This window comes from Lemur catta, chromosome 4 (genome assembly GCF_020740605.2).
Source record: "Lemur catta isolate mLemCat1 chromosome 4, mLemCat1.pri, whole genome shotgun sequence".
Lineage (NCBI taxonomy): Eukaryota > Metazoa > Chordata > Mammalia > Primates > Lemuridae > Lemur > Lemur catta.
This window is the reverse complement of record NC_059131.1, coordinates 70,895,681-70,919,948: the sequence shown is the minus strand read 5'-3', so window position 1 is coordinate 70,919,948 and position 24,268 is coordinate 70,895,681. Positions and strand designations below refer to the sequence as shown.

At 48.9% G+C, this 24,268-nt stretch overlaps 1 protein-coding gene across 1 annotated transcript; it reads right to left on the bottom strand.

The window, feature by feature from the left end:
* Positions 1-183: 183 nt before the first annotated feature.
* FAHD2A (fumarylacetoacetate hydrolase domain containing 2A) lies at positions 184-8,980 on the bottom strand. The gene is made up of 8 exons (XM_045550116.1): positions 8,798-8,980; positions 6,711-6,961; positions 5,327-5,543; positions 2,378-2,437; positions 1,935-2,097; positions 769-877; positions 547-634; positions 184-419 (listed from the first exon to the last, which is right to left on the bottom strand). Exons 2-8 carry the CDS (start codon positions 6,953-6,955, stop codon positions 357-359), a joined length of 945 nt encoding a protein of 314 aa, XP_045406072.1. The 5' UTR covers positions 6,956-6,961; positions 8,798-8,980; the 3' UTR covers positions 184-356.
* Between the last annotated feature and the right edge of the window lie 15,288 nt (positions 8,981-24,268).

Below are 24,268 nucleotides of genomic sequence, written 5' to 3'. Positions count from 1 at the left end.
TTCCTTTCTTCATTCTTTGGGGTGACAAACAAGGGGACTGGATGAGTCCTTTTTTCCAAACCCAGCAGTGTCTTTTTGGTGTCTGTGTCTATCTGTTCTCTCCTTTTCCAGCCCCATGAAAGTGACCCACCTCATCCCACAAAACCAACCCTAAAAGATGACGAACAGTAGCATAAATCAAGCTGCTGCTCTAGCTTGACAAATTTATTGAGAACTCTTTCTCCTTTCTACCCAGAAGAGGAGCCTTGAGGGGGCTGGCACCTGCCCACACCCAGCATTGGGCCTTTCCCTGTGCTGGGCTGAGTGGGAGTTGATGCCCCCATCTTGTCCTAAGTCCAGGGGCTGTGCAGGAGCCATCATACCACCTTGTTGACAATGACGCCTAGTTCTTCGATCTCACACTGGACTTCATCTCCCTTCTGCAACAGAGCAGGCCGTGAGGGTTTCAGCCCTACAGTCTGACACACGTACACACACATAGGCTGGAATTTCTCAAGTCTGCAAGGCCTTCTGGATCCCTGCTCCCTTTCCTTTTAGCTAACCTACCTTGAGAAAGACAGGGGGTTTCCTGAATACACCAACGCCTGGGGGAGTCCCAGTCAGGATGATGTCCCCTGGGTAAAAAGTGACAAACCTGGGGCAAAGCAAAAGAACCTGGTGAGACCAGGGGCTGAGGTAGCCACAGCCAGGGGTGGAGGGCTTGGCTCAGCCTCCAGGTGTGTGGGCAGGCAGGGTGGGGCTGGCCAAGGCAGGCTGCATCCCACTTACTGGGAGACCCAGGCTATCAGCGCTTCTGTCTTGAACACCATCTGGTTGGTGTTGCTGCTCTGGACTACCTCCCCATTCACTCGGCAGCAGATCTTTAGGTTGTGTGGATCTGAAAATGCAAAATCAACACCTTTGGGTTATCCCTTTTTTCCCCTCAAACCCCTCCCCATATTTACAAAAATAAAACTGTAGGGAGGCTTTGTGATTTGCTAGGTAAAAGGGCTTTGTTTTTGCCCATGTTGACTCAGCGCTGTATCCTAGAACTTTCTGTATAGACATTGGCCTTATTGGGCCACCCTGCAGCCCCAGCACTGCACCAGGCAGTAGTCACTTGGATGAGTTAAGGAGGGGATGTCCCAGACTCTGAAGGGGGAAAGAAAAATGGCTAGGGTTTTTATCTAAAAAAAAAAAAAAAAAAAAAAAGAAAACAGATGTCTGTCCACAGCAGAGGCTGACACCTATAGATAAAAAAAAAAAATGACTCAGCATCTACAAAGCAATAGGGTGACGGCACAAGCAGTGTCCATAAGCGTCCTGGCTAATGAGCACTTTTAACATTTTTAGTGGCAGTCTTTGTGTTCTACACCCTCTTTAGGTAAAGCAGCTGACACACAATTTAACTTCACTGAGGACTCTCCTGCAAGGCCCCGGGGCCCTTGGTGTGGCCCACCGATGTGAATGTCTCCCCAGTGGCTGTGACTGGCCGTTCTCTCCCTTCTTAGCCACTGCCTTCCTGGTGACTTTCACTGGGTCTTTGCTGCTCTTCTGTTTACACAGTGGCTGGGCGAGGTCTCACTGGTGCTCTCTTATCTCCCTTATTGTGGAACATGCCCAGGTCTGTAACAGCCATTCTCCACGGTGCTCAGGGCCAGCTTTGCTTCCCTTCAACTTAAAGACTATTTCCACATGGTGGCAGCTAGAAGCCTGACCCACCTATCAGTTGAGTGATGTTGTGATTCACTTCATGAATGGAGTTTCACATCCTCTGTGATTGTGCTCCCTCTGAGGGTTAGAGACTTGCCCTTTAATGGATTCAGCAGCAAAAGAGCAGCCAGGGAGACACATATTAGGGAGGGTGGGTAGTGTGTAGCTGCACCTGCACTCCTCCCGGGAATGCTGCTTGTCCGTGCAAGGGCAGGTGTGGGTGGCAAAGACCAGGGACCTACCTGCTACACTGTCCTTGGTCACCAAGGCAGGGCCCAGGGGGCAGAAGGTGTCGAAGGTTTTTCCCAGCAGCCACTGCTTCCCATTGCGTCTCATTTGCCAGTCACGAGCACTCACATCATGAGCCACAGTGAAGCCGGCCACATGAGCCATGGCATCTGTGGCCTATGAGGGCAGGGGATTTGGCCATGTAGGAAATTAGATCACAGGTGATACTAACCCCCATGACAAAAGATCTCAAAGCCTTTATCCCATGTTAGTAGCCAGAGCTAGCCAAAGGTGGTGGGCAAGGGGCAAGGCAGTGTCAGGGAGCAGGTAGGCAGACCATTTCCCAGTACCAGGGAAAGCTGGCAGCCCAGTGCTAGTGACAAGGTCAGCACTAGGAGAGGCAGGAAGTGGGGCCTCTGCTCCACTCTGGCCTGGGAGCCCACCCCTTCCACATTACCTTGATGTGCTTGCCCTTCTTCCCAATGACCACGGCCAGCTCCACCTCCCAGTCCACCTCCTGTAAGGTGGGAGAGGAACAGTGAGCTGCAGTGGCTCGGGCTGAGAGGCTGCACACCATGCCTCAGGGCCTGGGCCTCTGACAGCAGGGCTCAGCTGCCAGCCCGCATTTGCAGTCACTGTAAAGCAGAGCAATGTGAATGACAAGAGGCCCAACTTGCAGGCCTGTACATTTTGGGCAGTGGGAAGTAGCATCACTGAGTACAGACCCAGTTCCCATACTGTGACTGTAGAAAAGCAACACCTGTCTAGGGGACTGAGTTTAAAAGCCACTCTGGATACTTGCAACAAAGGATGAATACTGAGAAATAACAACAGCTAGCAATATGTAACCCTACTCTGTGCCAGGGACTATTCTAAGTGCTTTAATGTGTTAACTCACTTAAATGATAAGGAAAAGACCAACATCTCAAGATAAATGTGGCAAAGGGCTTGAATAAGCAATTCACAAAAAGGAAGAAATACACATGGCCACAAAAACATGAAAAAATGCTCAGCCTGTCCCATAATCAGCAAAGTGCAACTACAAAATAGATACAATTTAGCCTTTCAAACTGGCTGCTCTTTCTAATGGTAATGACCAAAGCTGGTATAAGTACACCAGACATCCAGATGTTGGTCTCTAATACCATTCCCCACTAAAAAGAACTGGGTTCCCTGGGGAAATGGCTCATTCCAGGTCCAACACAGAGAGTGCAAGATGAGCCTGGAATGTCTTAGCCAGAAAGCAAGGAAGTGCTCAAAGTGATAGGAATGGGAACCAACTTGAAGGCCCCTCACTGGCCAAATTGAGGTCAACTGAGTATCAGAAAGAATGTAAATGATGGATTACAACTAACTGAATAAAAATAGAATTTAGGAATTCACAGAGATACTAATGGCACAGGAGTAAAAAATGGGAGGAAGGAAGCTCTTTATAGAAGTATGCCAGCTAATAAAAATAGAAGGCATTACAGAAAAGTCATCTTTCTCAAACCCCCAGTGCAATAATGGGATTCAGGTAAGGATGGCCACAGGATCCCTGCATGAGGAGCTGTAGGGCAATAAGATGGTCAAATGGTCTCAAACTACCACCCATAGATTGCTTATTATTAATAATAACAATGGAGATACATCTGCACAATGGAGAGATCTAGTGAACATTAAGTAAACCAAGTGGCCAAACTCTGGGACCGCCTGACATGAGCCTCCCAGTGGGATGCAGTGGGAAGTGCACGTCTCCTGTGGAGCTCTCTCGACAAAAATGCTTAGCCTGAATCTAATCATGAAGAAACAAGCAGATAAATCCATAGTATAGGGCATGCTATGAGAAAACTTGACTGGATTCTTTAAGAAAAGGGCAGGGGATTTGTTTGAGATCAGGGGTTGGCAAATCTGTTTTTATTAAGGTTTTACTGGCACCCTGCCATGTTTATTCATTTGTATATTGTCCCTGGCAGCTTTCACACTACAACAGCAGAGATGAATCGCTGCAAAAGAGACTATATGGCACTCACAGCCTAATATTTACTAACTGGCTCTTTAAGAAAAAGTCTGGGGACCTCTGTTCTAGATTAAAACCACTAAAGAGACATAACTGAATATAATATAATGTGTAGTTTTGATTGATCCTGGATCAAAAAAGTAACCAAATTTAAAAAGTCATCTTTGGGTTAATTGGGAGTATTCCCAGTTGGGAATTGGGACAGTTGGACTATACATTAGACATTACTCATATTAATTTTCTTAGTCGTGATAATGGTATTATTGTCATGAAGGCCATTGTCCTTATTCTTAGGAGACACATATTAAGTTTTATGAGTGAAGTGTCTTAATGTCTGCAAGTTACTTTCAAAAGTTCTCTCCTCCCCCCCACCACAAGTATAAGGGTACATTATGTTAAGAGAGGGGAATGCTGGGTACCATGGCTCATGCCTGTAATCCCAACACTTTGGGAGGCCAAGGCAGGAGCATTGCTTGAGGCTAGGAGTTCAGCCTGGGTGACAGAGTAACACCCTGTCTCAAAAAAAAAAAAAAAAAAAAAAAAAAGAGTGAGAAGGGCTGGCCTGGGGAGGAGAGAAAGCAAATATGGCAAAGTTAACAGTGAAATCAAGTGAAGAGTATGAGTGTTCATTGTAGCAGTGTTTCAATTTTCTTATAATTTACAAGGCATTTCTAAAATAAAAATTTGAGAGAAAAACTAACCAGTGTTAGTAAGGGTACATATGCTGCTGGTGGAGGTGTAAATTGCTTTCACAATTTTTTTGAAGGTCAGTTTGGCAGAATTTTTCAAAAGTTTTGAAATACTGCCTGTACTTTAACACATCATTCAAATTCTAAGAGTTTACCAAAGGAAATAATCATGTATTCATGGATGTGTAAAGTCTTTTGTATATAAGGATGTTCACTGCAATATTTATTTATAGAAGCCCAAAACTGAAAACAAGTATCCAGAAATAAGGGGCTAGTGAATAAACTACAGCCACCAGTACAACAGAAAACTACACGGTAACCCTAGAATGTTTAATGGTATGAAAAATAATGGAGTCTTAAGTAAAAGGCAAATATATGCACAGTGTAAATATATACAGGAATAGAAAAATACTGGGAGGATATATAGCAAAACATTAATATTATAAGCCCTGGGCAGTGGGAATATGGGTGACTTTTAATTTTGTTATGTTTATCTGTATTTTATTACTTTTCTACAATGAAGGTGTATTACATTTGTGATCAGGAAAAGATGTAAATTTCTTTTTCTCCAAGGCCTGTGTTATTACTGTACATATACTCCCCTGCAGCTCCTATTTAATGAACTGTTGAATGAGAGGTGGCTCCTGTAGGCTGAATGCTGAGCTTGGAGCACCCCTGTGATAGGCCCCAGTGGGGAGGGCAGAGGGGAGGCACCAACCTGGCTCTCGGGTGGGAGGACGACCTCGTCATAAGGCCCCACGATGGAGCTGGCAAACTTGCTGAAGATGATGGGTTCCTTGGGCACAGGCACGTTCTGTTCTTTGCAATGGTCCACATAATTCATGCCCACACACACCACCTTGTCTGGCCGCGTAACTGGAGCCAGGAAGGTCACCTCGGACCGTGGTAGGACTGGCAACTGGGCAGCCAGGGCTCTATAGAGACCAGAGCAGGAGAGAGGGGCTGGCTGGGAGCAGGCTGGTAATCCTGTGGTAGGCTGGGGAAATCCTGCAGCAGCTCCAAGTTTTGCTTTTCTAAAATATATTTTCTAGATCTATCAACCACCTGAGTCAGTGTGAAAACAAGCCCAGCTATTGTCCTTTGATATCGGAGCACTGCTTGTTATTTATCCAGTGATTTCCTTTCTGCCTTGGGTAATTCATATCCATGTAAGGGAATTCAAAAGATACAAATGGGACTAAATGGAAAGGTCTCTCTCACCCCTTCTGGTCACCCCATTTCCCTAGACTACACAACTATTCTATGGATACTTTTCTCGGACCCTTTTGTATGCAAATGATAGCACATTGTATACACCTTTTTTCCTTAATATATTTTAGAGATCTCTCCATAACAATGTATAATAATACATAGCTTCCTCAATAGATAGCTTCCTCTTTTTTCTTATGGCTGCATATTACTGCACTATAGAGATATACCTAATTCCCTAATGAGGGACATGGAAGTTGTTTCCAATCTTTCAACAATATGCCAGTATGGAGACATACTGTCAATGATACTGTGAGTTGTGAAACATTTGTATTTTTGCCAGTTTATTAGGTGAAAATGACATCTTAAAGTGGTCTTAATTTATTGTTCGTCATCCCCTTAGACTATATTCCATAGGGCTCCCAACTTCAGGGACACCCCCACCTAGCCCAAACCCAGGAACGAAATCTTAGAGAAAATCTCTTTGTAGTCCTTTCTTCTCTGAGGAGCTAGAAATCTAAATCCCTCCCTCAGCTTCCCAAGATGCCTTTTAGGACCCTGGTCCCAGACTCTTCAGGCAGGCAGGGACTTAATCCCCAGGGAAGGCAGTACGATGAAGTAGAGTCCCAGCTCCAGAACCAAACGTGTGGCCTTGGGATAGTTAATCACCCTCCCTAGGCCTCCATTTTTCCCTCTGTAAATTGAGGATGTTGGTATATAAGATTTCTAAGGCTCTTCACTAACAGAACAGGTGAGAGAGGAAAGAGGGGTTACCCTGCTCCCTTGCAAGAGAGCTACCTGCTGGTGCTGTTTCCCAGGGCAGGGATGGGGGTGGGTGGAAGGAGAGGGCGACCAGGGCAGCTGCTGCAGGATGATGCTGCCCACTGATTTACCTTCTTGCCACTGAGAGGGCAGCCTCTCCCTGCTCCAAGAACTGCGTCATTGTCTTGGGGAGTGTGGGGTCAAAGGCATTGAGGTCGATGATCCCTCCACCATTCCCTGACTCCAGGCCCAGGTGAGGTCCCGCTAGGTGGGGTGCCTGGAACTGCACCAGTCTCATGTCTCTGGAGGGCTGAAAGGGCCACTTCTGAGCCTGCAGAAGAGTTGTGAGTAGCTGCCTTCTACCAGAGACCAGCATCAGAGCCTACAGAGAAAAAAGCAGGACCCAGGGGCAGAGGATCCCAGAACCATCATCAGAACCTATGAAATTCCTCAAGCTGTAGCCCAAGTCCCTTTGCTCCATCAACGTTTCCTGGCACACCACATGGGCAGTGATCCACGCTTGTAAGTTATCTTACCCTGCTATTTCACTTCATAAGGTGAAATATTTATAGAGAAACAACTACTTCATGCCAAGCACTAAGCTAGTCCCAGGAATTCCAGTGTTCCTTCAACACTGGAGGAAGTGTTACAGTTCAACACAGTGTAAACTTTCAGAAAAAATTTCTGAAAGTTTACACTGCTTGCCACCACTGTGGGCATTGGGGAAACAGTGTAGGTCAAACTCAGCCCTGCCACCCTGCTTGCAGGGGAGACAGATATTAATAACGGATGTAAGATTCAGCTCTAGGGACTAGTGCTGTGACAATGATCAGGGCCCTGCTCTTGTCTAGTTCCTTGAGGAAGTGATGTGAACTAAGCAGGGCTAGGAATTAGCTAAGAGTGGCAGCCAAACATAGGCAAGTGACCACTGGTGAAACTGGCTTCACAGCTCCCATAAGCAATTTTTAAAATGCTAATAGATCTTACTCTCCTACTTAAAATCCTTTCCACTGATCACATGATCCAGCCAGAACCTCTACCAGGCTGTCCCAGCCTGGGTCCAGGGCCCATGTCTGTCTCCTTTACTACCCAGCACTGTGCCTAGTGCACAGAAGGCTCTCGGTGACTCTTTGTTGAAATGAACAAATGACAGAAGCAGAGGCTTGACTTTTCACTACTTGGGAAAGCTTAATGATTGTCAACCTTGGGAGATGTGACAGAAATTATTATATGAACAGGGCTCAGGTCCTGTTTTGAGTCCAATGCTCCACTTAAAGAAACCCCATTCTCTTGTTTTGTTCTTAATCTAAGTCTGGCCTCCATTCCTTACCACACAGTCCCTCCCCTGCATGGTTCCATGTTTTAAAAATAGCCTTTTATGCTTAGAAACGTAGAGACAGGTCTCTAAGCCCCAGACTCTGGGTCCTCACCTGGATGAGTCAATTTGCCTTGTTCGGTTAAAGACTCATTAGACTTAGGTCACCACTGTCCTGGCCCACAAGTTTGACCAAAAAACTGGGGGCTTGAGTCCTCTGCCCTACTGTCTTGCACATGCACTTCCACCACCAAGAGCACTGTAGCCCAGAAGGTTCTGTTGAGAAGCAGGAACCTCCAACAGGAGATCCTCCAGAGGCCCTAACTGCTGTCCGCCATGCCTGTGGAAACTGGGCGCCCTCTAGCTGCTGCCTCAGGGATAAGGCTGGTCACCTGTTCTCCAAAACAACCCCAGGTCCCACTGACTGTGCCCTTCCCATGTAACAGGCACATGCAGATTCATTCCACCCTTACAGCAATCCCCTCAGGTGGAGCGCCCCCACGTTACAAAAGGGGACCCTGAGACTTAAAGAGGTGAAGTCACGTGCCAAGGAACCAATCAAAAAGTGGCCCCGGCACCTCTACAGTAACCACTAGACCGCACAGCCCGAGCTCAATCCAACTCTGCAAGAGTCCTTACGCAAAGAGGCAGTGGCATGCGGTGGAAACAGCCCAAGTTTCGCAGCCTGAGACGTAGTTTGCACGTGGGTTCCCACCCTACTGTCCACTCGTCTGAAACCTAAGTCAGTCCCTCAGTTTCCCTATATGCCCGCTCTGTCGCCTGCAGTCGGTGGGCGCTCACAAGGGTCCGCCCCGTCTGTGTGGTTGGAAGCAGCCGGGGACCTGGGTCCAGTCCTGTCCTCCGCGGGAGGCCCCTTCCCGGCCTGACCGAGACCCAACCTACCTGGCCGCGGCGGCCGGTCCTGCCAGGCGCCCTGTACTATAGCGATAGGGCTCGCGGGGCCGGAGGCCAAGGCCGGCGGGCGCCTGGGCACTGGCACGAGTGACTACGGGCGCCGCGGACCGCGCCCAGCCCAGGGCACCACAGCAGCAGCGAATCCGGGCGGCTCCTCCGGCTGAGGCGCAGGCGGAGCGGGCGCGCCCTGGTGACGTCACACAACGGCGGCCAATACAAGGGCGCCTCGTTTCGAGCACAGAGCCAAATCCCGGAGCGCGGGCCCAGCGCCGGGTGGTAGGTCGTCTCCGGGACGTACCCGCTGGCTTCTGGGCATTGCCGGGGCGCTCGGAAAGTCACTCTGCGGGAGACCCTCGGCTTGCGGGAACCTGAGAGTGCGCGCTGCCTGAAATTTTGCCCCTAGACGCTTCGCTGGCCTCACCCCGGCCTGGGCCCAGTTTCTGGTTCAGGCGCTGTTCTGGTGGTTGGACAAAAGTGGTGGAGACCAAGTCATAGCGTGCTGGTGACAAAGACAAATATTTTTGTCTTCTGATTCCAACACATCATTGAGGAGGGGAGGGATGATTGCATCTATTTTACTGATGGGGAACCTGAGGCCAGACATGTTTTGCCCAAGATGACCCCATTCGGTGAGTAGTGGAGCCAGGATTCTTGACCCCAAGTCTAGCTTTTCCCACGCACCCTCAGCAACCCTGTCTTCACATGCACTGAGCTGGCGCAGGGTGGGGAAGTGGGGAAATGAGGCATAATCTCCAGCAGAGAGCAGGCATTCCAGTGGAGAAGCATTTTAATTAGACAGAACCCAGTTCTCCAGGCCTCTGGCATATGAAGACATATGAGGGGTTCAAGGCAAGAGGCCCCCAAATTAATCAAGAACCAGATCATCAAGGGCTTTACTTGTCACACGAAGGAGTTTGGACCTTATCTGAATACACAGGAGACCACTGGAAGGTCCTTGCTGGGGGTGCCATGGCCAGCCTTGCAGAAGTTTTTCTCTGGCCACTCGTGCAAGGATAGGTGTCTGGGTAAGAATGGTGCAGGTGAGAGCAATGGTGGTTTGGTTTGTGGAGGTGATGATGAATGTCCAGAGATGTTCAGGCGGTAGAACTGACAGCCCTCAGTGATGACAGGAGGTGGAAGTGAGAGGGAAGGAGGTACAAGGCAGACTCCTAGTTCTGTAGCCTGGTAGATTCATGGAGACAGAGGTTCTGTGGGACAGCAGATCTGGGGAGAGGATGGTGAGCTCAGTTTTCGATGGGTTGCATTAATACGCCTGTGGGACATCCAAGGAGCACTGTGAGGTGGGTGGTTGGAGACATGGGTCTGGAGCTTGGGACTTTAGTCTGGCTTGAAGAAGGAGGTCAGTGTAGAGATAGTAGAAATGGAACCTGTGGAGGTGTCTGAGTTCAGGGGAATGTGCTGAAGAGAAACTGGCACAAGTGTTTGACTAAGCCATAGGTCCCAAAGATTTTCTGAAAATATAAGCTACAGACCAGAAGAAAATATTTGCAAAGAATATATCTGATAAAAGACTTGTATACAGAATATATAAAGAACTCTCAAAAGTCAACAGATGCAAAAAAAGTCAATAAATGCAGTCAAACAATTTCATTTTTAAAATGGACAAAAGATTTGAAGACACTTCACCAAAGAAGATATACAGATAGAATATTAGAACATAAAAAGATGCTCAACATCATTAGTAATTAAGGAAATGCAAATGACAACCCCAGTGTGACATCACTGCCCACCTACTAGAATGGACAAAAAAGACTGAATATACCAAGTACTGGCAGAGATGTGGAGCAATTGGAACACCCAAACACTGCTGGTGGGATTGTAACACAGTACGGCCAGTTTTGAAAACAATTTGGCAGTTTTTAAGGAAAGTTAAACATACACCTACTATATGATCTAGACAGTTCACTCCTGGGTATTGACAGTATTAAATAGTCCCTCAGTCCTGTGCTCCTAAAAATAATGAAGGTTAAGAAATCCTTCCACCCTTTGTGATCCAGGAAACAATTCACTGGAAAGAACCGGTGACTTTTCATGTGACTTGGCTAAGACTCCCGAGGAGGACCCCTTGTTTACCCATGACAAGGCCAGACACAGACCCTCTAAATTTCCATTCTTTGCTTCATAAATGATCAACTGAACTGCTTGTCCCCACAGATCAATGGGAACAAAATGCTTGTTAACCAAACTTTGGTTCAGATTCTCTCCTTCCCCTGGCCCCTGAGCTTTGGCTGCCCTCAGCTGGAGCCAGCACACAGCCCTCCTGAAGGTCCCTCCTGAGACTGGCTTACCCTGGCTGCAGGGTAAGACATGCTCCATCCATTGTCTGATCGTGACCCTGCTCAGCCCACTTCCCCATATGGTTCTTTCTAGCCAAGTTCACACCTCCCTGTACCGGGTAAACCTTTTGCCTAACCCCTTAGACACTTGCAGATCATGTGGGCAGAGCATTTCCCTGTTGCCGTGGTCCTCCCTCTACCACCCTCACAACAATCATTTCAAATAAAGTCTCTCCTTAAGAAATCCAGGTTTGTTTTTTTATTTGGCAGTATTTACCTGAGAAATAAAAGAATATGCCCATGCAAAGGCTTATACGCAAACACTCACAGCACTCTTGTTTGTAAGATCTCCAAACCGGAAACAACCCGATTTTCCATTAACAGATAAATGAATAAATAAATTGTGGCATATCCACACTAGGGAATACCTCTCAGCAATAAAAAGGGACAAATTGTTGTTACAACATGTATGTATATCAAAATAATTACTCTGAGTGGAAAAAAGGTAGATTAAAAAAGAATACATATGGTATGATTCCATTTGTAAACAGTAGTCGCCCCTTATCTAAGGGGGATGTGTTCCAAGACCCCTGGTGGATGCCTGAAACCTCAGTACCAAACCCTATATATACTGTTTTTTTCCTATACATATATGTATGGGGGGATAAAGTTTAATTAAGATTAAGTTAATCTGGCACAATATGTTGCTGTCAGTCGGATCACATTACTTTTCATGTTTTCCACCCACAAATTTAATGCCTTTCCCATCTTAACTAAGCACTTATCACACACCGTGGCCATAACTTTTGCAATTGAGGTGTGACAGCAAAACTGGTATGAATTTCTTTTTCCTTCTTCACAATTTCACAGATAGATCCATTCTTTTAGTAGATTTTAGCAACCACATCATAGGATTTTTTTTTTTTATTACGTCTAGAACCTTCACATTTTCACTTGCAGGAAGCACTCTACAGCTTCTCTTTGGCATGTCCCAGTTGCCAACATCACTGCTCTTGTGCTTTGGGGCCATTAAGAATTCAGATAGGGTGACATGAACCAAGCACTGTGATGCTGTGACAGTCAATCTGATCACTGAGATGGCTACTAAGTGACCAAGGGGCAGGCAGCATAGACAGCGTGGATCCACTGGACAAAGGGAGGATTCACATCCCAAGTGGGATGGTGCTGGATTTCATCATGCTACTTAGAATGGTATGCAATTTAAAACTTATGAATTGTTTATTTCTGGAATTTTCCATTTAATATTTTTGGACCACAGATGATCTTGAGTAACTGAAATTGCAGAAAGCAAAACTACAGATAAAGGGGAACTACTGTTCCCTAGAAATGCAAATGAATCTGTAGTGACAGAAAACAAACCAGTGGTTGCTTGGAGTGGAGGTGTGAACCTCTCCTTCGAGAAACTGCTTGCACGTAGGACCAGAGATGGTGGAGAGCTGGACTGATCCAGGGTGTGGAAGAATAGGCAGAGAGAAAATAAAAGATTCTGACCCCTGCTTTCTCCATGGCTGCCCTCACAATGCACTTCGGCATTACTACCTCAAGGTCCCTGGCACAGCCCTGCAGGCAGCTTGCTCCTCCCCCTGCTCTCGCTCTAGCTAGTGACTCCCATGTCTCACAGAGAAAACCGAAGTCTTCACTTGGGAATGCCCTTAGATTACTACCTCCAGACCCTCAGATCCTTTACACCTGTACCTGCTGTGTGCCTGCCCTGCTGACAGGGACTGTCCCCCAGCAGAGGCCTTGAGTCCTGCACAGGAGACCCTGTACCCAGTTGCCATACACTGGAAATTACCTCTTATTCCTCGTGAGCAGGGCTCTGCTTCTCCACCAGGTCCTTTCCCCCACACTCAGATCTCTCCATTTTTTTTTGTGTTTTTTTTTGAGACAGAATCTCACTCTGTCACCCTGGCTAGAGTGCTGTGGCGTGAGCATAGCTCACTGGAACCTCAGACTCCTGGGCTCAGGCAATCCTCCTGTCTCAGCTTCCTGAGTAGCTGAGACTACAGATGTGCACCACCATGCAGATCTCTGCATTTTAAACAAAACCAAGCAAACTCTTCTTCGGCCCCACCTCCCTCTAGTGGCCCCTTCCCAGGTCTCTTGTCAATCTTCCTTGCAAAGTCTCCCACATGAGCTTAGTTCCTGCATAACTCTTAGCTTCCTTATCTCTCACCCTCTCCTCATCCTTTCCTAACTTGATTTTTGCCCCCATCTTTCCACTGAAACAAGTCTTGCTTAAGTCGCCAGTGACTTCCATGGTGCTAAGACAAAAGGACATTTTTTATCCTCACCTCTCAGCAATATTGGCCTCTGGGCCATTTCCTCTTGCTTTAAACACTCTCTCCCCACACCTTTTGCAATAGAGATGACTGGCTGCCCTCCACTATCCCTACTCCTGCTCTTCCTTAGCAGTTAGCTAGATACTTGGCTGCCTAGGATAGAGACTAATTTCTCAGCTGCCCTTACAGCTACATGCAGCCATGAGACTAAATCTGGTTAACAAGATCTAAACAGAAAAGTTTGGGAGTTAAAGAAATTATTTTAAAAGAATCAGCAGGCTCTTCTTTCCTCCCTCCTGCTGGCTGGAATGTGAATGCAATGGCTGGAGTATGAGCAGCCATCTTAGACCTTGAGGTGACAGGCTAAAGACGCCAGGGGCTAGATCCCTGATGAATGTTGAGCTGCCAAACCAACTCTCTGCAATGCTCTTTTGGTCTTTTATGCAAGAGAGGGGAAAAAAATCTATTTTTTAAAGACACTGTTATTTTGGATCCCTGTTACTTGTAGCCAAACATAGTCTGAACTGATAAGTCTTCTGTCACACCACACTCTCTTGGATTTCCTCCTCTATCTCAGTCTCTTTTTTCAGACTCACCTGCCTCTATCCAACCTATAAATGTTGATATCTCTTAAGGTATGGCTCCTATGTCTCTTCTCATTCAGTAAGATCCCCCAAGCAACAGTTTTCATGCTTGATGGTTTAATTATCACCTACAAAAAGAAGACTCACAGGTGTACCTCTCCAAAAACCCAACTGTCTATTGGACATCTCCATTTTGATGTCCCAAAGGCACAATAAACTCAACATGTTTGAGACTGAACTCATGATTTTTCCACATCAAATATGGCCTTCTCTGTCTCAGAGGATGTCATGACCGTGTACCTAGCTGGAGAGCTCCCAGACCAGAATCCAGTCTTTGCTCTTTCCCCATTCTTACTCCCATTTTCACTTATCTTCATGTCCTGGCAAACTTACATCCCCAAATCTTCTGAATCATTAGACTTCTTTCCATCCCAGGCCAAGACAATATTACATCCTGTCTGGTTGCACTCCCACTATGGCCTCTGTGTTGATTTTAAAACATGTCCACAAATGCTTTGACATTCCTTCCATCAGTCACTGGTGTCTAATTTCCACCCTTTATTGTGGGCTGAACTCAGCATTCACTTGTAATGAATAGAGTATGGTGGAATGACCTTGCAGTATTTCCAAAGCTAATGTATTAGTCTGCTTGGGCTGCCATAACAAGTACCACAGACTGAAGGGACTTAAAAAACAGAAATTTATTTTCTGCCAGTTCTGGATGCCAGAAGTCCGAGATCGTGGTGTGGGAAGGTTGAGTTCTCTCGAGGCTTCTCTCCTTGGCTTGTAGAGAGCCACCCTCTTGCTGCCTCTTCACGTGGTTGTCCCTCTGTGCACACATGCCCCTGGGGTGTCCTAATCTCTTCTTATAAGGATGCCAGTCAGATTGGATTAGGGCCCACCCTAATGGCCTCATTTTAACTTAATTACCACTTTAAATTACCCTGTCTCCAAATAGGGTCACATTCTGAGATACTGGGAGTTAGGACTTCAACATATACATTTTTTTTGGTGGGGGAAGACATAATTCAGCTTATAGCAGCTAGGTAATAAGGTGATACAGCTACTTCCTGGCTCTCTTGGGAAAGTGCATCAGTCTGGGGCCAACTAGGAGGGAGAAATCACATGGTGATGTGAACAGACTAAGTTTAATATAAGGAAGTATTAACTATAACAGGGGATTGGAGTTATGAGACATTGCCAGTAAGAAATAAAGAGAACGCTGAAGAATAAAGAAATGCCAGATATAAGGAGCAGCCAAACCCCTAAGATTGGGAAGCACCCAAGGGAGAAGCCCCCATGGTGAGCCCCAGACCTTGCTGGAGATGGCAGAGAGGATGCTGCAGCCTGCCCTCTGGGACTCACTCGATACCCACCCTCCAGGGTCCTGGGAATGCTCTTCACAGGGAGTGTTTTGCTGGAGGTGTTCTGCTATAAAACCGCCTGGCCTGGTGGGAAGAGTGCCGGGGGCACTGCAGGAGGTGGGCGCTGGGGAGGCTGCATGGAATGCTGGGGCCTGCCTCGTGAGGACTTCGAGACCACGAAGCAAAATCCTTTCCTCCTGCAATGCTCCTTCAGTGTCCTCTACAGACAAAGCTTCAGTGCCAGCTAGCAAGGAAAAGTTATTTTTAAAATAATTATTTTAAAAAAATTATTTTTAAAATGGCCCTGGACCATTTTCACAGAGTAGGCAAAAAAGGTGAATTTGGAGTTGAGGCAATAAATAGGTAATAGGCTGTTATGGGCTAAATTGTATCCCCTGTCCCCAGATTCATCAACTGAAGTCCTAATCCCCAGATCCTTTGGATATGACTGTATTTGGAGACAGGCCTTTAAGGAGGTAATTAAGGTAAACTGATATTGTTAGGGTGAGCCCTAATCTAACCTGACTGGTATCTTTATAAAAAGAGGGGATTTATGACAGACACACACCGAGGGAAGACACGGGGAGAAGATGGCTATCTCTAAGCCAAAGACAGAGGCCTCAGAAATAATCAGGCACAGTCCACCCCTTTGCTCTGCTATCATATGCGCCTTTCACACACATTTGACCTCCCGTGCAGCAGCAGAACAACTCTCTATTCCTATCTAACCACATGGGGTCATCCTTCTTACAAGTGAAGAACTCCTACCCTTTCCCCAAGAGTCACCGTATCCATCACTGGCATATTAATTACTCCTCAAGTTCAGTAACAGCCCCCCCTGGAATATTCTCTTGCCTAAAATGTAAAGCTAAGTCCCAACAACTTGTATATAAAATAAAAATGGGAAGGAGAGAGAAGCAGCAAATGAAGCATATCCAAATAAACGTAGACATAATCAAACAGAAAACATGCAAAGCTCCTACAGCTCTCATTTCTGTAATTAATCACAGTGCTATAATTGATATTGATGGTTTCCTTCTTTCACTATACATTCCGTATTTCACCTGTCTTCCAAAGAGCCTCAGCTGGTTGGGGTTCTTTACCTAGAGGGGTGACCTAACCTTTCATTCCCAAAAGGTTGAGCCCTCACTCTCTTGCCTTTTGTGGTTGCTGCGGTTTTTCATTAACCTTTACTATTGGGCATGGCGATGCTAAGCAGTGCCCCAGGGAATGAAGCCCTTGGCTCCAGATATGGTCATTCTTGCCTCTATGGCAGCAACCATATTCCCCTTGGGACCCAGATTTTCCCTTGGTAATCAGGATCAATCACTTTAGCAAGTAGACTAGCCCTTTCTTGTGCCTGTTGACTCAGAGGCATAAGGAGGCAGTCTTACCTTCCAATGCAGTGGGACTATTCTGTGTCACCTGGTACTTTGAGTGCTAATGTCTTCAGACCAGCAGAGCTCAACGTGGCCCGGACAGGAAGCAAAAATTCTGTGAGTGGGTTATTAGATGTAAGAGTGAGAGAAGCCACTCTCTCTTCTGTCCCTTGACTCCTGGATCCATGTATTCTGGCCATGGGGGACACAGCACCACTAATGGCCTCTGATTCACAGCATATACTGCATTGTGTGAGACATAACCTCACCCTTTCAAGATGTTGTCTTCCAACTAGCACCATAACTGAATCTCCAGTGAGGTATTCCAACTTCCAGTTAGGTCAGATGCTTCCAGATGATGAAGCAAGTGGTAAGACAAGTTACTTACATGGGAATGAGCCTATGGCTGCACTTCCTTGCTGTGCAATGAGCTCCTTGATGAGAAACCATGCAGTGCAGAATGCCAGGATGGTGGCTCAGGTGTTCTATGAGTCCACAGATGGTGATGCTGGCACAGCATTCTGGGCAGAGAAGGCAAATCCATATCCAGGCTATATGTCCAGTCAGGGAAAATCTCTGCCCCTTCCATGATGGAGGAGGTTCAATGTAATCGACCTGTCACCAGTGGTCCCCATGGGGCCTGGTGCCATATCAGGGGCTCAGCACTGATCTCTGCTGTTGGCAGATTGGGCCCTCAGCAGTGGTGTTAGCCAGGTCAGCCTTAGGAAGGGGAAGTCCACGTTGTTGAGACCATGCAGAGATCCCATTCTTGCCACCATAATTTTGGCCGTCTCTCATTCCAGACAACCAAACATGCTGCTCAAAATTCTACCCACTGGGAAGTTTTTTCTTCCCCACTGACCTTCAGAATCACCTTGTGTAGGGCTGTCATGCTGCAGCTTGTAACTTTTGGTGGTGGTCTTAGCATATCATGCAGACTCATCTGTAAATGGTGCTTGAGCTTCTCCTTCCTCAGCAAACTGACCCTAACGAGCATACCAGGAAGCCACAGGCATGGACTGAGGGAGAGGAAGCAATGCAACTGGATCTGGTGTCAAAGGAATCTCAGCCACCTGCTCCAGCAACTTAGCTGTACCTTCCAACCCTGCCCAAGCTTGGTCGCTTGTCCAGCATTTCCATCTGGTGACAGATTGCTGTTTTCAAAACACCAGCAACACTCACCAGTGGCTCCCTGCTGCTCGAAGGCGGAGGCCAAAGCATTTAGGGCTCTGCCTCACTCTGCGGTGCTGACTGCTCCCATTTCACCAGCATTTGTGCCTCAGTACTCCGGGTTTCAGCCACATCAATCCATCCTCAGCCCCTGGCCCTGCCCAAAGGTCTCAAGGAACCATGAGCTTCATCTTCATGGTCATGACATTGGGTGTAAATTCATATACTCTTTTGCATGACTCAATTTATTAATGTCTCATCTCTAAGAAATTATAGGCTCCACAAGGGAAGAGTGTGCAATTTTTTTGCTATTTTATCTTTTTATCTCCATTCCCTGGACTGATGTTGAGTGCACATGTTTTTTTTGTTTGTTTGTTTTGTTTTAATGAATTAATGAATGAAGCAATGGGCAGGTGGGGGTGGGATGCCCCTCCTCTCTTTCTTGTTGCTTTTTTCCACATACACAGGGGCAGCAGGAGGAGAAGGTTGGGGGTGGGGACAAGAACGAGACCAGCAATTCCTCCCTCTGGGCCCCCTTTGCTCTGTCCTGACAAACTGCTGCTGGGGCTGGGAAAGTTTGTCAATAAAATAAAGCACTTGTGGAATTTGCAGTCTGGTTGGCTGTCAGGGACTGGCTGATGGCCTGCTCCTTGGGGCCTTATTTTTAGTTTCTGGATGTTTTACTGTATTTGGTGATTTTTCAAAACTGGGAAGAAGCGCTGCCAGACACAGCCAGAAGAGCTCGGAGAGCAAAGTGGATGGAGGAGGGGCTGGGCTGGGGGTGGGAGTGTGTGGGGTGGGTGCTCAGGCCCAGGCCCCCTACAGTGCAGGCAGCCCCCAGAGGAGATGTTTCAAAGGGACTTTGATCCTGGTGCTGCCTGAGAGCTGGCCCCGTGACCCAGCAGGCTCAGGGCCCTGTGGCCTGACCCCACCCTGGGAACCCTGCCCGGGCCTCCCTCCCTATGACCTTCACTTCAGCGGCATTTACTGAACACTCCCTTCCTCCATGTGTGCCAGCCACCCTGCCAGTCCTGGGGACCCAGGGCTGATGGTGGCGCCTCCTGTGTGCCAGGCGCCCACACTATGGCAGTGGAGACAGCACTGGGTGTGTTGGCCCCTGGCCCCTTCCTTCTGGGCCTGCTGGAGTCTGGAAGGCACATTCACCGCCCTACAGCTGCCCTGGACATTGGGGCCCACAGCAGTTGAGACTTTCCCAGCTAAAAGTGCTGAACATCTGATTCCAACTGGCTTAACGGGTGGGACGGCTGGAGATACTGTCAGTGGCTGGAATAAGTGAAAAGTCCGGAGTTTGGGAGGGGGTTGCTAAAGGTGCAGTTGGATGGCCGATGCCCCCCAACTCTCCCACCCTTATATGTGTTCTCTCTCTCCATATCTCAGTCGGGACTTCCTCTGTGCTGGCTTCACTGCCCTGGCTCCTCGGAGTGACACAATGGCAGTGACACAATGGCAGTGACAGCTGCAGCGCTCACACTCCCTCAGCTCCAGGGAGTGAGGAGGAGGGAGCATCTCCCCCCAGCATTCCCAGCCAAGGTCCCCCCGTGCCTCGTTGGCTGCGATCAGGTCACAGTTGGTTTGCCCACCCTCAGCCAATCACTACAGCCCGGGAGAGGTGGTGTAGCTTTTGGCTTGGGCCTGGCCTTGCTCTTCTCCGTCGGCTGTGAGGGTGAGCTCAAGGCCTCTCAGATGGAGAGTGGAGGAAGGACGCCCAGGCGAGGCTGGGGGCCTCTGCCAGGAGAGGGTGGGGGCTGGGAGGCAGAAGGTTGCCGTCCAATCAGGTGGCCTTCCTCTTTGGCCTCATGGGGCCCAGGGACATCGGTGAGAGAGAAGTTCCTGGAGGCCTTTCATTGAAAGGGTAATGGAGGGGCCATCTCAGGCGGAGGGATGGGTAGACACACATCCTGCATCCCCAGGAAGGTTCCATGATGTTCAAAGCCAGCCGAGAGAGCTGAACCGAGGGGACTCTGTGCACAGGTCAGGGGCAGGAGCAAAGGCAGGTGTGGCTGGGGCGGGGCACAGAGAACAGAAAGGCCCTCGGTAGTCAGGACAGCTTGGTGGCTTGGACGGTCCTCTGACTGGTGCCACTGCTATCCAGGAGAAGGTGCCCTCAAGTGCCACTCCGGAGGAGCCTGACTCCCTTCCAGGGCCTTCCGGGGCCTTCCTGGCAGGCCCACTCCCAACACACTGCCTCTTCTTGGGGACCGCTCAGCTCTGGCCAGGGGCTAACTAGACCTGAAATCTCTCCTTCTAGATATATGAGATGTTCCCATGTGAGTGGGCAGGCGTGTGGGTGGGGTGGGGAGAGCTTGCAGATGACTTCATCTCAGGCCTGCTCAGGCACAGGGTTACTCCTGGCCATGCTGACTCTGGCATAGCCCACAGGCCCCCTTCCCGGTGTACACTGGGCCCCCCTTCCCCCACCTGTCCCCAACTCTCCCAATCTCTGACCCCTGCAAGGCTCACTTTGCAGGACCTGGACTCTGCACGTTCCCTTTACCAGCCGGCTCGGACAAAGTCCAGGCAATCGTAGCTGGCCCATGCGAGACAGTGATTTCCTCCCCAGGGTGGCTGGCCCTTGGTGCTCCCCTAACCCAAGATCTTAGGGCCCAGGTGAGTGGGTGAGAGCCGAGGGAGGGCTCAGTACCTGCTCTGGGCTTGAGGGATTGTTTGGGATGGAGAAGGTTGCTGAAGGCAATGGAAGGAACAAGGGGCCATATCCAGGATGCCAGAACCGGGGTGAGGAGGTCCTCAGCGGGAGGTCGCAAGCCTTATTCACTCGGTACCTGGCTCCTCCCTGGGACGTGTCCAAGGGAAGGCAGGACAGGTGAGGGGAAAGGGCTGCCAGCAATCCAGATACACACCATAAACACTCCGTACACTAAGGAAGGCTCCTTCGTTCCTAACTTTGAGCAGGCTCACTCTTGTTCCATTCACAGTTCTGTTGGAAGTCCAAGTCCTCTAGCAATTATCCCCGCCAAGCATGGCACCCCCAACCTGTGCCCCATGGTAACTTCCCTTGTCGCCTGAATTACCATCTGGGACTTTTCTTCTTGCCTTCTAGTGTCCCCACAAGACTTGAATTTCTGTACAGCAGAGACTGTGGCTTATTCACTGTGGTCTCCTTGTGAGGCAGCCATACCCGGTGTGTGGAAGGTGTTCCATAAATGTAGAACGGTGCTGTCTTAGTTGAGACCTAGGCACTTGGAACTCGGAGCAGGAAAGGGGATTACAGTAGGGTACCAGCCGGTGTGGAGAAGGCAGAAACCCCACGCAAAGCAGACATGCAGTGCTTAGAAGCTCACGGAGGGCAAATCCCCCTGCAGCCTCGGGAGCCTCCGAGGCAGTAAACTTGAAGAAGGACACCGTTGATGCTCCTGAGGGCTCCGGGCCACTGGGCAAAGGTTAGAGATACGAGAGCACCGAGATATTGCAAGAAAATCTCCACCTCCGAGGGAGGAGGGGCAGGGTATGGCTGTTTCAAAGTTCATCTCTGTGAGAATCGCACCCTCAGCTGTTTGAAACCTGCCATGCAGCAGCATGCCTCGTTCCCGGAGTCCTGACAGCCCACAGTCTCCTGGCCTCCTGGACCCGACGGTGGCCTGTGAAGGGTGTACGTGGGGTTCTCAAGCTGTATTCAGCATTTAGCAGAGTCTATGGGTTATGTGGCTGAGTGGTTATGTGTGCCCTAGTTAATAAAGTAGGAGGACACTGGTTGCGCCCTTCTCCCCAGCACCCGGCTCGGCGCCCTCGGGGTGCGCTTGTGGAATTGCTACTGGGTAAATTCAGTTTTGGGGGGCAAACCATCTGGGGCATGAGGCAGAAACAGGGAAGTGCCTCTGGGGCTATGAAGGAAACGACAAAGAGAAGGCGCTTCTCTGCCAAGGAGCGTCCTCTGGGACCCGAATGCAGCCAAGAGGTGACGGGGCCCGTGTGTGGAGCGTCGCCCCCTGGTGGTCAGGCGGGGGCACAGCATTTGGAACCACAGTAAAGCCTCATGAGGACGAGAAGACAAACGCGGGATCTTCTAAATCAGTGGCTGTTTCCCTGGAGAGTGCCACAAAGCACAGTGGGAGGGGCTGTGGGCACGTTAGCCAACGTCTCTGGCCCTCGTTCTGCCCATGCTGTGCTTGCTGTCTGGTGCCAAGCGGCCTTCTGCCTACGGCCCTCGTGAGGGGAACGTGTCAGGCCGGGCCCTCTTCTCCGTGTGCGGCAGGGCAGCTCGGCTGCGCCGTGCTAGTTGCCCGCGGGCCTGACTAGCGTGGGCCGCCCGCCCCTGCTCCGCCCGCTGGGCGCCAAGTGGGCCTTGCGGTCACCAGCAAAAGTGAGGACCATCGCGGATTTATCTCCAAGACCTGGAAACGCCTTCTGAAATATCTGTTCTTTCTCTGATGGCTTATTGGTGTGAGTCACCCTTCTATGCGAAGGGGAAATATACATGGAAACGCCAGTGGATCGGAAGGAAGGATGCTCACGTTTATTAAGAGGCTAGTAAATATGCATATTGAGTCATCATAGCAGTGCTATCCGGGGATTTTTTTTTTTTTTTGCTTATTTTACGGGTAAAGGAAACTGAGGCTCAGCAAGGTAAACTGACATGCTCAAGATGACACAGAAAGTTCCACATTAGAAGCATGGGCCCTACACCCTACATGTCACAAGGCCTTAGAGGCATGGCATGTGTCAAGCAGTTGTTGGGGATGTGTCCTGGGGACATAGCTCTTCTGTACCCTGAGGGCAGGGTGGAAGGGAGAAGGACTCACTCCACTCCACCCCACCCACCACCCTGTGCAGCCCTTGGCCCCTTCTTGCCCAGACTTCTGTGTGGGAGTGACATGACCCTGGCACCCATTGCTGATTGGACCAGCCCTGACATCTATCCCAAGGGCAGTCAATCCATAGGCTGGCCAGACGCTTGGCAGGGGAGAACCAGAAAGGGCAGTCTTCACACCCCACTGGTTCCTCTAGGGGCAATGAGAGTGTACCCTCCAGAGAAAGAGGAGCACTGGTAGCAGGAAGACACTGCATGTGACAGAGAAGCAGAGAGAGCGAGCAGACATGTTTCACAGAAGCAGTGCTCAGGGCAGGGAATGGTCTGCTCCCCTACACCAGGCCAAAAAGAGGGCTCAACCCTGTTGTTGGAACTGGGTTTGGTACCTGAACATTCTGTGCTCATTTCAGCCTGGTTCTGTAATGCAGACTCTCCTTGTGCCTGTTTTACAGATGAGCAAACAGACACAGAGAAATTTGTGTAACTTGCCCAAGGCTGTAGAGCTGGTGAATGGTGAGCTGGGGTCTGAGTTCCCACAGACTGGCTTCTGAGCCTTGTGACTATGTCACAAGGGCACGTGGAGAGCTGCTAGCTATCCTGGGTGCTTGAGGCTGATTCAGAGTCCTCTAGGATCACCTCACAGTCCTCATTTTAGATCCCATTCATCTCTCCTCTGTACAATAGGACCACTTGGAAGGTGTGAAGCATACCTGTCACCTTCCTGCCCCTGGGAATCTGCTTAGGCTGAGTTTTCAGCCAGAAACAAGCCCCTGGCCACTGTTCTTCAAGCCCCTACTTCCCCAGGCTGAAGTGAGTCCTCCCTCTTCTGTGCTCTACTTACAATGTTTAAAGGAGGCATGATAGTCTGTTCTATCACAGTCATTTCTCACTCTGAGACCCCCAACACCAGCCCACCTGATGCAGAAAGAGCTCAGGCTTGGTCAAGGTACCCTACACCTGCAGGCACAGTTCTGATGTCTGCTGACTACTGCCTGATTTTAAAGGGGAAGCTTCCAGCATTTAACACTTATGTCTTATGTTTGCTTTGGAGACCTATCATCAGCATAAGGATGATCTATTCCTAATAGATCTATTCCTAATTTTTATCATAAATGGGTGTTTAATGTTTTCAGTGCTTTCTCTGTATCTAATGAGATGATATAAGGTTTTTTCATTTAATCTGTGTTCCAGTATCTACTTCTGTATAAAAACCTCACCAAAGTGGAGTGGCTTCACGTGACATTTACTTGCTGATCATTCTGCGGTTGGGGCATGGCTCAGCGGGGCCAGTTTGTCTCTGCGAACTCAACATCAGCTAGATTGGCTCAAAGCCAGGGCACTGGAATCACTGAAGAGTGATCACATGCTTGATAGTTGATGCTGCTGGGTATAAGCTGGGACATCAGTTGGGACGTTGGCAGGAACACTTACATGTGGTCTCTTCATGTGGCCTGGGCTTCCTCACAATATGGTGGCTGGGTTCCCAAAGGGAAGTGTCCTAAGAGAGAACCAGGCAGAAGCCACACTGCCTTTGAGGACCTAGCCTCAGAAGCCAAGCAGCATCACTTCTGCCACA